Below are 14,256 nucleotides of genomic sequence, written 5' to 3'. Positions count from 1 at the left end.
TCAACATAGTTCACGAATCAGCGAACGGGTATGGTCGCGTTACTATAAGTTTATTACTCTTTTTCATCATAACTGATTCCAACCTCCGACTACCTCCTCCGGTGCTACGAATTTCGTTAAGGTGAGATACAGGAAACTCGAATTTCCTTAAGGTGATAGCCCCTGTTTATCGGGTGTTTTGCAGGTTATCAAGTTTCATCTCCGAAGAAACAACACCTTAAACCTGAATGTTGTAGTACTACGTGGAACAGGCCAAAACAGATCACTGTCGAACTGACAACACTCGAGAACAAAGAACACGAAAAACAAATTTTTGAGAGAGAATTTTCATGATATCTGGAAGCCGTCCACTGGTTTATATAGAGGAAGTAAGTCCCAACGACAGAATTGTTAGTTTGAGAAGAAAGTAAATTTCATCTCTTACAGGAGAATAAACTCCATCTCGTAAGAGATTAAAATTTAATCAAAGATGGAACTCAACAATCTATCCGGACACCAATTTTACCGGTCCGGACAGAAGTTCAAGCTTCCTTGAGCACTGTTTTAGTAAGAGGATCCAATAAGGATGATCTGCCACCAACTTTAGCACATCCATCCGGACACCAGGAAGACCCGTCCGGACAGTACTCTGACAACAGTGATTCTGGTAGATAGAATTGGCTCCACATACACAACAAGCTCAATTAATTTAGTTTGTTTGTTGTCAGATGAGAAATTTCTATGCACGTGCACATGTATTTATTATCAATTCACCATCAATCATAAATACCCAGATTGATCTCCATTAATTAATGTTTCCAATTAGCGTAATAATCTTTTCTTCTCTCTTTTTTTATTAGAATTAGTGTACTAATCATATCATATATATGAAAGAAATATATAATTCTATAAACGGTCAACCATTCTCTACTACATATTTGGTTGCCATAAAGAAGTGCCCAAACAAATAAAAGACAATTAATTTACAGATACGCAATATCTACTCATATATATATATATATATATATATATATATATATATATATAAATTCTCACATAAGGGTCTAATGTAAGAATGTAAGGGTGTAATGAGGAGTACATCAAGGCCATGAAAGAGTTGAAGAAGAATGTGGGAACTAGGGCTGATGAGCTTGTTCAAAGCATGGGTATCAGCCCAAGACTTTAGTACTCCAATGCAATGGTGGTCACTCGCTCGACTATGCAATTGTCATCCATGCTATTAGATATTTCTCGGTATGTATTTGCATGGATATCACCGGTGGATGGCCAATTGAAATTGAACGTTGATGAGGCTTTGTTCAAGGAATGTAACGCTATGGGGTAGGGAAGGTGCTTAAGAATACTAATGGGGAGGTTAGAATGGCATGACTGAGAGTAGAGCATGCGTGGTGGAGTCATTATTTTGTGAATTGATTGTTATTACCAGGGCTCTCCATGTTGTAACGGATAAGGGCGTATCAAATGTTATGTTTAAGGTGAACTTGGCTACTGGAGTTGCGGACTTAACAAGTGAAAAGTATGAAGAGTCGCCTTTTGAGGCACTTCATTCAACTAGCCACACACTTACTACACACGTTGAGGGTGATTGCTTGTTGGTAGGTGCGATGAGAGGAAAATTCGATAGCTCACAACCTCACCCATTTATTAAGGAACTTGTGTAATTTTAAGAGAGTTTGGATAAATTACTACCCAACAACAGAAATTCATTATCTGGTGGAAAGAGAATCAATATGGGGACTATAACATCTTTCTATCAATGAAAATAGATCTCTTACTCAAAAAATGTTGGTTATGGATTATTCGCCTTTGTGATTAAAAAGAATTTTTTTTTTTCCACCCTAATATACATACACTCCAAGAAATGGTTTTTCTTTGCCACTTAAAGAGAGTTTTGTTGTTGTTTCGTGTTGCGTGCTAACTAGACTTTTTAAGGGACTTATTTTGTTTTAATTCCAGATATGGTTTTCTATTCCATATGTGGTTTGTAATCCACCATTTAGTGACACGAGTGCCTATTCTTAGCCCTCCAGTTCATATGTCTAGTTTGGGTAATTGAATTTATTTAGGTCATCTGACCTTTTTCAAGAAAAAAAGAGTTTTTTGTTTGAAAAAAATTATTTATTTGATGAAAATTTGATGCAATTACAAATTCAAATAGTAATTAGAATAATATTTGAGTAGTAATAAGAGAATATAATATATATATATATATATATATATATATATAATATGATCAACAGCAAATACAATATATTTGCAATTATATTATATATTAAATCAATGCATATAGGATATGGACATTAATAAAGAAACATATATACAATTTTATTATATATTAAATCAATAAACCGAATATGTTAATTACCACCTCCAATCCAACTAATATTTTGCATGTCATGACCATAAACTTCTCATATTACCTAAAAGGAGATCAAATTTAAAAAATATCTTTGACATAATAAGAGATGACTAATTTTCCAATACTAACTAGTAATGATGATTTGTGGTGGAATTATAAAAATTCTTTTTGAGTAACCTCAATGAAAAGAAAATGTGCAATATGAATTGATTAAGCTAGCCATCTATCTAAATTCTAAAGGGAAATTGATATAAAGGATTAAATTCATGTGGCCATCCATACTAATATATGCATAGAAATTAAATTAGATTATTGTAAGTATATTAGGTGAAATTAATTATCTTTCTTTTTTTTTTCTCTCAATTTTTATAGAACACGAATTTTTACCCAAAAAAAAATCACACGTGTCAATTAATGATAACGTGAAGATGATGACGTGGATACATGAGAATGCTCTAACATTTCTCAAAACCTCCGCATTAGGACATTTAACATTTAAGGAAGGAATTCGTCTAAGAAACATGGGCCGGGCCTGAATTGTTATGGGCCGAGTCATCAGGTCCATATGCGTTCGTTCTCGCGCGCGTTTCGCTCGCTTCTGCATCTGATTTTGCAGTTAAAATTAAGAGAGGCGAACGCAGTACGTTACACTCCGATTGCAATCTCTGTATTTCTCTGTCGCCTGAAGTTTTTTCTGCTCCATAAATCTATTATCAAGGTAACTCTCCGTTCGAGCAATTTCATGATTATACTTATGCTCCCTCGTTCAATCTATGGAGCTATGGTGATTTCGTTTTGCTAAGATTTGTTATGCATGTTTGTGGTTTCATTGTGATCGTTCATATATTCCTGAGATTGTAAATAGACGGATGGATTCTGGAACAATAGGTCAAATGTCTAATGGAATCAAAGATCATTTGTCTCTGCAAGCGAATGGCTCAGAATCAACTGCTGTTCCCTTTAAGCAACCGTTTGTGATTGGTAATCGTATTTTGCGTTCGTTGTTTCTGGATTGTTTAATTTGGAAATGTGATTTGTTGTCTATGTTTATTTGATCTTCATTTTATTTTTTTTTTGGATTTCGTTCAATTTTGATCAGGTGTTGCTGGGGGCACTGCATCCGGAAAAACAACTGTTTGTAAAATGATTATTTCTCAGCTTCACGATCAACGCGTGGTTCTTGTTCATCAAGTAATTTCTTCGGTTATCAATTGTTATTGATATTGTTGTTAGGAGAAATGCTTTATTTTAACAGGGTTCCATAGCACCATATCAATTTTGACTGCCAACGAAAGCAATTATCAGCTAAAATTACTTTATAATCACACCTCACACCGAGAGTATCAGTGATCAACAAGTTTGCTTTATTTTAATTTAAAACAATCGGATGCCTTTCCTTGTTTGTGATGCACATCAGTGCGTACTTCTTGTTCGCTATGTAATCCACAATGTTTGCAGGATTCGTTTTATCGCTCACTCAGTGATGGGGTTCTCAAAAAAGTCGGTGAATACAACTTTGATCACCCTGGTAAGCTTTCTATGCTTTGTATTTTCGCTTGTACTAGCCAAACGGGTCAGAAATTGAACAAGAATCGCTTAGTAATCATGTAAAAGTTGAGTACCTACAGAAATACCGCTTCAACTGATGATTTCATTTCAGATGCCTTCGACACAGAACTTATGCTTTTGTGCATGGAGAAATTAAAACATGGGCAGGCAATCACTATCCCAAATTATGATTTCAAGACCCACAAAAGCCTTGAAATAGGGCGTAAGGTAATAGTCTAAATATTAGGAAATGGCAAGCATTCTTCTTGTTATTTAAGGTTTAATCACTAAAAACTGTGATAATAGTATCTCAAGTTCATAATAGACATGGTGAACTTTGCAACTGTTGTCCCCTCATTAGATGGTTCTCTTCAAACAATTCGTCTCAGTCTATTGGCATTTGATAATAATTATTTCAGTCTCAACTGTTACTCATGACATGTTTAAAGACCATTTGTGTGCTTGATATATTTCAAAAATTAAGATATTTATATTGTCCTTGTAGTGGCAGCCCTGAGTCCTGTCGCATTTTAAACCCTTTATTTTGATTTTATCGCTCTTCATTTCAGTTTGAGATGATGTTCCCTAGTTAGAATGAAAATATGTTTTCTTTTTGAGTGCATTCACTTTGATTGGCTTCTTATTGTTGCCACTTTGGTCTAATGTAGGTTAATCCCTCGGATGTCATCATTTTAGAAGGAATACTTATTCTTCATGATCCTCGTGTCCGTGATCTCATGAATATGAAGATATTTGTCGATGAAGGTTTTTCTTTCTCAATTTTCTATATGTGTACAATTACTCAGTTTTATGGTCTGTAAATCAGTCAATTATTGAGAAAAGAAAATCATGCTTGTCCTGCTTTCTTTTCAGTGTCCTATTTTCTATTTCATTTTGCAAATCACAATTATTTTAGTATTTTTATGTGTTTTCTAAGGTACAATATGTTACCAATTATCATTGTAATTCACCAGTGCAGACTCTGATGTGCGGCTTGCAAGAAGGATTAAACGTGATACTGTTGAACGAGGGAGAAACATTCAAAATGTGCTCGACCAAGTTAGTGCGCCCCTCATGATCTCTTTTATTGTACTCTTCTAGGTATTAGAGTTATCAGACTGTTTTTGTCATATTCCGTTACCGTCCGTCATGAATGAGCAATAGTGGTAGATTTCTCATTTATGCTCCTTCAGTCAGATTGTGCAGAATCCTTTGCTGGATTACTATTTTTTTGGTTCTATACTCTCTTCATCACTTTCAAGGTTGTCCTATCCTCGAATTTTACAAATGACAAATAAAAGCAACTTGCAAATTGTATGTTGCACAGCTTTGAAACTATTGCTTAGCAAATGGCATAGGGACATAGCACATCTTCACTATTCACAACCGAACATTAGAAAGAAATAAGAAACTAGAAAACTGCACTATTCTATTATTTTCATGAAAACATTGTCTTGTTTTTTCTTTACATTTCTTCTTCTTTTCCTTGTCATGTCTTCCTAAAGATCATCAATCATCTGGAACCTCCATCCCTACCTTATTCCCTGACCTCCCAACCATCCTCACCTGAGTTTGTAATCTACATTCACAAAACACTTCGATAATCAAGAGTTCAGAATCTTAAAACAGTATATGCCATTTAACTTCCAATAGATTGGCCAAAGGAACCTTTGATGTTCCCAACTTACAACTATTCCTGAAGGAACTTGTAGCTATAATCTCCCATGTTGTAATAAAAAGCCTATGCTGTTATACACATGCCACTCTGACCAGTTGATTTTCTGTGTCGTGCAGTATGGCAGATTTGTGAAACCTAGCTTCGACGAATTTATACTTCCATCAAAGAAATATGCAGATATCATCATCCCTAGAGGTGGAGATAATCATGTTGCGATCGATTTGATAGTACAACATATTCGTACCAAGCTCGGACAACATGATCTATGTAAAATATATCCAAATATTTTTGTTATATTGTCAACATTTCAGGTAATCTTTAGACTTTTTGACAGGTGATGCATTTGTTTCACGAACCATGTCAAATTATATTTACGTGTTGTATTTTGTGTTCTCTCAAGATGGCATTTGAGTTGGTTGTGATGTTTCAAATTGGTATTTATAGTTTTTTGAAAAGAAAATGGAGGGAAAAGCTAAAAAATGATGTCTTTGAATTATGGCCCAGATACGGGGAATGCACACTCTTGTACGTGATGCTAAAACAACAAAGCACGACTTTGTCTTCTATGCAGACCGACTTATTCGACTGGTAAAAGAATCTTTGTACTATTCTAAATTGCTTGGAATGAGTCTCTTGTCAGCTTAACGTAGTGTATTTTTGTGTGAACCTAACATTTCAGGTTGTGGAGCATGGATTAGGTCATCTTCCTTTTACTGAAAAACAGATCATTACTCCAACAGGTGATTCAATTGAAATCAATTGCTTCAATCTCTTGTTGGATTAAGATACCCATGTTTACGGCCCGTAGATCCTTTGGATTATGTTATTTGTTAATTAACTAATTTTGTTTTCCTTTTGATAGGTGACTCATTCTTTTTTTAAAGTAATTGGTGATTCATTTTTTCACTTTTATATTTCCTCTTCTATTGCCTCGTAGGATCTGTATACACTGGAGTTGTTTTCTGTAGAAGGTTGTGTGGGGTCTCAGTCATTAGAAGGTAAACATGTGCACATCCCCCAAAATGTTTCTTACACTATTTCTGCAAGTTGACATATGCATATCAAACTCGTTCTACCAAATTTGGTAAAGTTATCAGTCATATTTTGATTACTACGTTTGCTGCAGTCTACGGAATTATATTTCTGTTGATGTAGGAGGTTGAGTCAATAAACACATTGAATTACTCTGGTTTTTTCTTAGCAGTGGTGAAAGCATGGAGAACGCATTGAGAGCATGTTGCAAGGGAATAAAAATAGGCAAAATCCTCATCCATGGAGAGGGAAACAATGGTCGGCAGGTTCGTGGATCTTCCTCTCTTTTCCCACATAAAGACATTAACGACCCCATATTTCTTCTTCTAACAATGCTGGTGCAGTTAATTTATGAGAAGCTACCGGCAGACATTTCTAGTCGTCATGTCTTATTGCTTGACCCAGTTCTAGCTTCAGGTTTAAAACATGAGCCTGTCTCGATTCTTCTTTTGCTTAATTATATAAATGTTCATTTGATTCTACGCATATGATCAGGAAACTCTGCGGTCAAAGCTATATCGCTGCTTCTCAGTAAGGGCGTTCCAGAATCTAACATTATATTCCTTAACCTCATAGCGGTAAGTTATCATGACAAGTAAGAGATTGCTGATCACCATGCTGTCCAATTCTTCAATTCCATGATTTAAACATCAAATGTACAGGCACCTCAAGGAATACATGCTGTCTGTGAGAAATTCCCAAAGCTCAAGATCGTTACGTCGGAGATTGATGCATCCCTTGATGAGAACTTGCATGTGATCCCAGGAATGGGGGAATTTGCGGATCGTTATTTTGGTACAAATAGTGATGCTGCTACTTGCAAGCATTAACGTAGCAAGTAGCAACCTCTAGAGGCAAAGATTGCCTGCCTAAATTACTCTCATTCTTTCATTATTTTACCTCTTCTCAGTCCTCACTTTATCTTACATGTAACGAGTAACCAATTACTGTCTAAACATTGCTCAAATTGATTGTAGTTTACTCCCAATAATTTAAATACCAAAGAGAATTAAGTTTTGTTTGGCCAGTTTATGTGTATCATTTTTTTTTTGGTAAAATGGAACACTAGACAACTGACTAATAAACCTCACTTTAAACTCTCACAACCTTCCGCTTGTACTAAGAGTTAGCGCAACCAAGTTCCCCAACTCGCCAATGACCCATTGTTCAGTTATGTTCATCAGCCAAGGCTAAATCACACGCATTGTCAGGAAATATAACAAGAAGTATATATTGACATTCCAACAGCGACCAAAAGAACATTCCACCATTCCCAAGCACAAATATTGAGTGAATTCACCAGCTAATTAACACCAGAGCAAAATCAAATGAATAAAATTATGCGATTTTCTTAATACAAGAGTTGAATGAAAAGAAAACAGAAACACACTGATCATTATAGGGCAAAGAAAAGTGTATACCATGTCGTTACCCATACTTTTTCCCCGAATGATAATCTGCATATAATTGAAGAACACTGTCTGTCTATCAGAGACTCTTCCAGAGTCTTGAAGCAGGAAAACTGTAAGCTAACAAGAGTTCTTCTTTGCTTTCTTCTTTCTTGATGCAGAGCTGCTTGGTCCAATTTCTATGGCCATTCTCTTTGTCCTGCAAATAGAAGAGGATTTAAGTGGACTGTCTGCGGACAGTGAAAAAAGTTTCCCAATATGAGAGTGAAGAAGCCATCTAACCAATTAGTGCTAAAGAGTGCAAAAATATTTAATAGAGAACATACCGCAAAGAAAGCTCTTCCGATTCCTTGCCACCATCTTTAACTGCATCCTCAAAATGAAAAATTACAATTAATTCGAAGGAATATGTGCAAAACCAAAGTGTTGCAAAATCAATGATTCAGATGTTAAGTAAAAAATCATCATCACAACCTTTATCCCAATTATCCCAAACAATTTACATGAATCCATAATTGTTGGTCAGAGTGGAGGTCCACTACTTGGGTCCTCCCCTACTTTTCCCTAGCGGATAAAAGTTCACGGAGTCTGGTAAAGAGAACAGTCTGGCTGATATTCTAGAAGTCAATAAATATGGCTATGAGGAAAAAAGAATTCAGTCATACCTAATCATACACCAAGATGACCAATCTCCGAACTAAACCAAAGAAACTTAGAATATGCCCATGTCATCTCTCAGATTCAGCATAAAATAATTCTTTAGCACATACTTCCTGATCAAATATTTATCTAGCAGAGACAATTGTCTTCGTTCTATAACAATCTCTAGATGTACATGATTAGCATGGCTTGACCACACCAATTTCCATTACCATAACTTTATCAGATTATTTGTAGAACATCATCCAAGAGTTAGAAGTGTCAAAAATTCCTTTTTCTGTTCAAACTTACGCTTAAAGAGAATTGCACCATAGTACTAAAGCCATCACAAATAGAACTAAATAAAATTTTAAACGTGGAAAGCACAAACACATGATAGCAAATTCACGGGTGTGTGGCCATCATTGCTTCCCAAGTGATGATATATTCATCTATTGTCATTGTCATTGTCATTGACTATCATTTCATTCCAAATCCTCCTTAAAAAGCTATCACAGAGTGGAATGTACTACATGGTCACTTGTTTGTTTGCTTACATTTACATATTAGATTACCAGGTTACAGAACATACCTGTTCCATGTTCTTCATCACTGTCATCCTCTGCTTCTGAGCATGACCCCCATCTATCTGCCCCATCATCGAAGTCCCAACGCTCTCCTGCTGGAGGCATCCAAAAGTCAGCTTCTTCTGAATCGTCATCCTGATTCGAAGGATCCCTCATTTCAGATATAATTTCCTCAACTGGCCTTTTCTCCTTCTGCTTGTTTTTCTTTTTCTTCTTCCCACCATCCACAGGTGTCTTTAACTCTTTCTCTGGTTCTTCAACACCTTTTTGCTCTACTATCTCATTAGATGACAACTTTCCAGTTTCTTTTTGTTCTGTGTAAAATCAGCGGATCGTAGATAAATTCTTTTATAAATTCACAGCCTACAAATTATTAGCCAGACACCAACATTACAATCTTTAAACAAGTACTGAAAATTGAAGCCTGACACAAACCTAATTTGTTCAGGAATCTTTTTCCATTGATATGCTTCCAGATATGTTCCTCGGATTTATTTATGGTGTCCCCAGTTAGCTTACAAATCAATTTTGATCTGCACAGAACAAAGATGACAAACCAAACTAGTCTCAGCATACAACACAGAAAAAAAAAATTCTTTCACATACATTCGCGATCCACATTTCGAAATGTGAGCTTGGTTACAATTACTTTCCACCTCAAAATATTCAATTTTCTCAGCAAGCAAACACTTAGACATAGGGGAAAAAAAAAGAAGAGCCCAAACCCTAATAAACCCTAATAAAGGCCATTAACATCAAAGTTGTGTTTTTGCGTGTGTAATGATTACCTGGAGAGAGGGCTTTGCTTGAACATGTTGAGAGGAGGCTTATTGTTGGACAAAGCAAAATCGATAAGACCCAGACGACACCGTTTACTCTGCGAGTAGGAATCCTTGTCCCCGACAACCATTTCGTGACCGGTCTCCAAGCACCTGAACCTGCCGTTTTCGAGCAGTTGGAAACTCGGTGGGCCCAGGAGGTTGCTCCCTTCCTTCACTGCTTTCTCTTCTCCACAAGTCGCCATTGCTTGCTGCCACCCTACCGCCACTCCCGCCCGTTCGGTTTTTCTGTTTTCCTCAGTGGACTAAATTGTTCATAAACCCTTTGAGCTCGATCTTACGACGTCGTATCGACAAGGTTCAGTTTTTCGGAATTTTGGAAATTTTCATTTTGTTTATTAAAAAAAAAATATTGTTGTGGGAAATTTTGTTGCCGCTGATTGCGCAAAACAAATCCACTCTCACTCTACCCAATGCTTGACAAACTCTAGTTCTACTTCTTTCCATGTGCCAATAATGATAGTATCGGATATCTCAGTTATCCTACTCAATTGTACGAACAAAATTTCATATGTATCACGTTATACATATGGAATTCACGAATTTACTTGAATATTGTACGTCCAATTTAACATCTCTGATGCAAGTGAGTCGTTGGTTGAACAATAATCACGTTGTATGTAAGGGACTTGACCCACCCATTAGGGTATGGATTCGAATTTCGCCTCCTCCCCAAACCCCTTATTTCAAAAAAAAAATGAACAGTTGGGATAATTGAGATATCAACTGTTGGGATGTTTATCATTTCTGTTCATATGAATGAGATTGTAGGTATCCACGACTCATTAATCCTACGGCTCCCATCTTTTCATAACATCGTGTGGCCACATGTGAAGATCTTATAGTTTTAAATATTGAAATACATCAACTTCTTAGGATAATTGAGATATCAACTATTGAGATGTTTATCATTTTTGTTCATGTGAATGAGATTGTGGGTACTTACAACTCACTAATCCTACGGCTCCCATCTTTCATAACATCGTGTGGCCACATGTGAAGATCTTATAGTTATAAATACTGAAACACATCATCAACTTCTCGGGATAATTGAAATATCAACTGTTGAGATGTTTATCATTTCTGTTCATGTGAATGATTTTGTGGGTACCCACGACCCATTAATCCTATGGCTCCCATCTTTTCATAACATCGTGTGACCACATGTGAAGATCTAATAGTTATGAATATTGAAATACATCATCAATTTCTCGGGATGATTGAGATATCAATTGTTGAGATGTTTATCATTTATGTTCATGTAAATGAAATTGTGGGTACCCACAACTCACTAATCTTACGATTCCCATCTTTTCATAACATCGTGTGGCCACGTGTGAAGATCTTATAGTTATAAATACTGAAATACATCAACTTTCTGGAATAATTGAGATATCAACTACTGAGATGTTTGTCATTTTTGTCGAATGTGATTGTAGGTACCCACAACTCACTAATCCTACGTCTCCCATCTTATCATATCATCGTGTCGTCACGTGTGAAGATCTTATAGTTATAAATACTGAAATACATCATCAACTTCCCTTAAAAGACACTACATATTAACCACACCTCATTCAACAATCCAACGGACTGCAATGTCACTTCCACTGTTCCACATACTGGAGTCTGGAGATAAGCAGAACGGCAGCAACATGACTGTCGGTGCTAAGTGCTAACAATAGTAGACCAAGCGTGATAAGTTTATGAACCCTGATTTCATGGGATTGGGCCACCACATGTCTTATCACCGGTGCAACATAAATGGGGTTGCTAAAGATTGCAACTTTACCTTGTTAGCATAAATATGGGTGCCAACAAGTACTGCCCACTGAACACAGCGTGTCAAGCTCACTCCGCGAGTATGGATATTTGCACTTGCAAGTGCAGAGCATTATTGAGTGTAGGGTTTATAGTTTCATGGGTTTTGAGTGTGAGCTGCGACACTCTACCACCGTGTGTTTTTCCTGCGATTTACAACTTCGGTGACTCGAATTCAGATACCGGAGGCATATCAGCCGCATTTGAGCCCATCCGAGCTCCTTATGGCGAGGCATTTTTTCATAAATCTGCTGGGAGGGACAGCGATGGCCGACTCATCATAGACTTTATAGGTAACAATTATTCTAAGGAAATCGAAAATTATTTTTCTGTCTTCTTGATTCTTGAACTGGGTCGTTGTTGATTTTGTGCAGCTGAGCGTTTTAAGTTGCCGTACTTGAGTGCCTACTTGAATTCGCTTGGAACAAGCTACGGACACGGTGCGAATTTCGCCACTGGAGGATCCTCCATTAGGAGGCAGAATGAGACCATATTCGAGTATGGGATTAGCCCTTTCTCTCTTGATATGCAGATTGTGCAATTCGACCAATTCAGATCTCGTTCGGGGGAACTCTACAAAGAAGGTTAACTTCAATTCAATGCTTGAATTGTAAAATGTATTCCCATTTCAATTGGTATTTTTGTTGTGTTGGTGGTGCAGCTAAGGATGCTTCGGATAGGGCCAAGCTTCCGAGACCTGAAGATTTCTCAAAGGCGCTATACACATTCGATATTGGGCAGAATGATCTCTCCGTTGGTTTCAGGAAGATGAATTCTGATCAATTTCATGCAGCAATGCCAGACATTATTAACCAATTAGCCTCAGCAGTTCAAGTAAGTAGTATTGTTGTCTAATCAAAACATGTTTTACTCTATGAGATAATCTTTTGAAAACCTTTTGTGTTCATGTATATTTGTGTATTAGCATTTATATCAACAAGGTGGGAGGGCATTCTGGATACACAATACAGGCCCAATTGGGTGCTTGCCTGTAAATTTATTCTACGTCCATAACCCAGCACCGGGCTATCTTGATGAGCATGGTTGTGTGAAGGGTCAGAATGACATGGCTGTGGAGTTCAACAGGCAGCTTAAGGAGAGAGTGGCCAAATTAAGGGCAGAGCTCCCTGAGGCTGCTGTAACTTATGTTGATGTCTATGCTGCCAAGTATGGACTCATCAGCAATGCAAAGAATCAAGGTGACCTATGTCATTGTAGTTGTATTTGCTTTCTGGTAAAGATTAGATATGGAATTGCTTTCTACATAGTATTCGATATCACATTATCATTATCGCACAATTGAAAGGTCTAGAAAAGCATTGGCTTTTGTCAATATAGGTAAGTTGCTGCATTGTAAGTTTGTGACATGGGCCTCGCATGATTAAACCGTAGAAACAGTCTCTATAAGGCTACGTCTGCCTCTCCCGATCCCTGTTACTACTAGGGAGCTTTGTGCATCGGATGTTGCTTTGTCTGAAAGTAGCAGCTCCGAACATTCTGTATAATTCTCATGTGACCGTCTGTTGTAGTTGATTTTAAAACACATAGTAACTACTTTTAAGGCCTTGTCAATGGATGTTGTTGCAAAGATTTTGTTTTGATTAATTACTTAATTTATCTGTTACATCTTATAGGATTTGCAGATCCGCTAAAGGTCTGTTGTGGGTATCATGAGAATTACGATCATATATGGTGTGGAAACAAGGGAACCGTCAACAAAACTGAAGTCTACGGTGCTCCTTGCAAAGATCCTTCAGTTTTTGTGAGCTGGGATGGTGTACACTACACTCAGGGTGCAAATCAATGGGTTGCTGATCATACACAGAATGGCTCACTGACAGACCCACCAATTCCAATCACCCATGCATGTCACAGGCAGTAAGTTTAGGACTATTAGATTAAGAGTTGCTGGTATTTGTCTCAAAATGTATTACTAGACACATTCACCATGTTATTAATGAAATAAGATTTAGAATTTGTCTTACCATCAGACAAATTCTATTTCTCTAGTATCCAGTTTGTCAGTATCGGTGTCTTCTTCTATGTTCAGTTCCTGATGCATTGGTAGCTAACATCCTTACTTCTCTTTTATCGACCCTGCTACTCACATTAACGAATCTTCTAAAGCCTTTATAGAGAAACTTTTTCTTCAGTTTAAGAATTTCAAGAACTTCCAGGCATGAACTGATGAACAGACCAGTTACTGGATTGGCTTCTTTTCATGACCCTAATGGATATATTGTCTCCTCTCCTCTCTGTGATCCATTTTCTGTTATAGTAGAGAAAATGCAGAGAGCAGAGAAACTAGAACCAGTATCCTTGTTTACTTTCTAGTCCTGTTGCT

At 36.9% G+C, this 14,256-nt stretch overlaps 3 protein-coding genes across 6 annotated transcripts; 2 read left to right on the top strand and 1 right to left on the bottom strand.

The window, feature by feature from the left end:
• The first annotated feature begins 2,906 nt into the window (after nt 1-2,906).
• LOC120000826 (uridine kinase-like protein 5) lies at nt 2,907-7,636 on the top strand. Of its 4 annotated transcripts, XM_038848979.1 has the most exons (15): nt 2,907-3,077; nt 3,214-3,340; nt 3,459-3,550; nt 3,818-3,887; nt 4,020-4,135; nt 4,576-4,672; nt 4,887-4,966; nt 5,702-5,896; nt 6,090-6,173; nt 6,265-6,325; nt 6,523-6,583; nt 6,790-6,883; nt 6,962-7,034; nt 7,113-7,195; nt 7,280-7,636. In XM_038848979.1, the coding sequence occupies exons 1-15, from the start codon at nt 2,925-2,927 to the stop codon at nt 7,445-7,447; spliced, it is 1,554 nt and encodes a 517-aa protein (XP_038704907.1). In that variant the 5' UTR covers nt 2,907-2,924; the 3' UTR covers nt 7,448-7,636. The 4 variants fall into 4 exon arrangements, with proteins under 4 accessions (XP_038704907.1, XP_038704906.1, XP_038704909.1 ...); XM_038848978.1 differs by having other exon boundaries at nt 6,790-7,034; XM_038848981.1 differs by having other exon boundaries at nt 2,951-3,077; nt 3,248-3,340; nt 6,790-7,034.
• Nucleotides 7,637-7,850: 214 nt separating this feature from the next.
• Nucleotides 7,851-10,338, bottom strand: LOC120000879 (surfeit locus protein 2-like). The gene is made up of 5 exons (XM_038849042.1): nt 10,041-10,338; nt 9,688-9,785; nt 9,258-9,566; nt 8,353-8,392; nt 7,851-8,225 (listed from the first exon to the last, which is right to left on the bottom strand). Exons 1-5 carry the CDS (start codon nt 10,274-10,276, stop codon nt 8,147-8,149), a joined length of 762 nt encoding a protein of 253 aa, XP_038704970.1. The 5' UTR covers nt 10,277-10,338; the 3' UTR covers nt 7,851-8,146.
• A 1,500-nt stretch (nt 10,339-11,838) lies between these two features.
• On the top strand, nt 11,839-13,939 carry LOC120000878 (GDSL esterase/lipase At5g14450). Its single transcript, XM_038849041.1, has 5 exons — nt 11,839-12,205; nt 12,287-12,496; nt 12,574-12,746; nt 12,838-13,111; nt 13,547-13,939. Exons 1-5 carry the CDS (start codon nt 11,899-11,901, stop codon nt 13,792-13,794), a joined length of 1,212 nt encoding a protein of 403 aa, XP_038704969.1. The 5' UTR covers nt 11,839-11,898; the 3' UTR covers nt 13,795-13,939.
• The last annotated feature ends 317 nt before the right edge of the window (nt 13,940-14,256 follow it).

This window comes from Tripterygium wilfordii, chromosome 6, assembly GCF_013401445.1.
Source record: "Tripterygium wilfordii isolate XIE 37 chromosome 6, ASM1340144v1, whole genome shotgun sequence".
Taxonomy (NCBI): Eukaryota; Viridiplantae; Streptophyta; class Magnoliopsida; order Celastrales; family Celastraceae; genus Tripterygium; species Tripterygium wilfordii.
The sequence above is the reverse complement of the archived record's forward strand: the minus strand, read 5'-3'. Positions and strand labels throughout refer to the sequence as shown.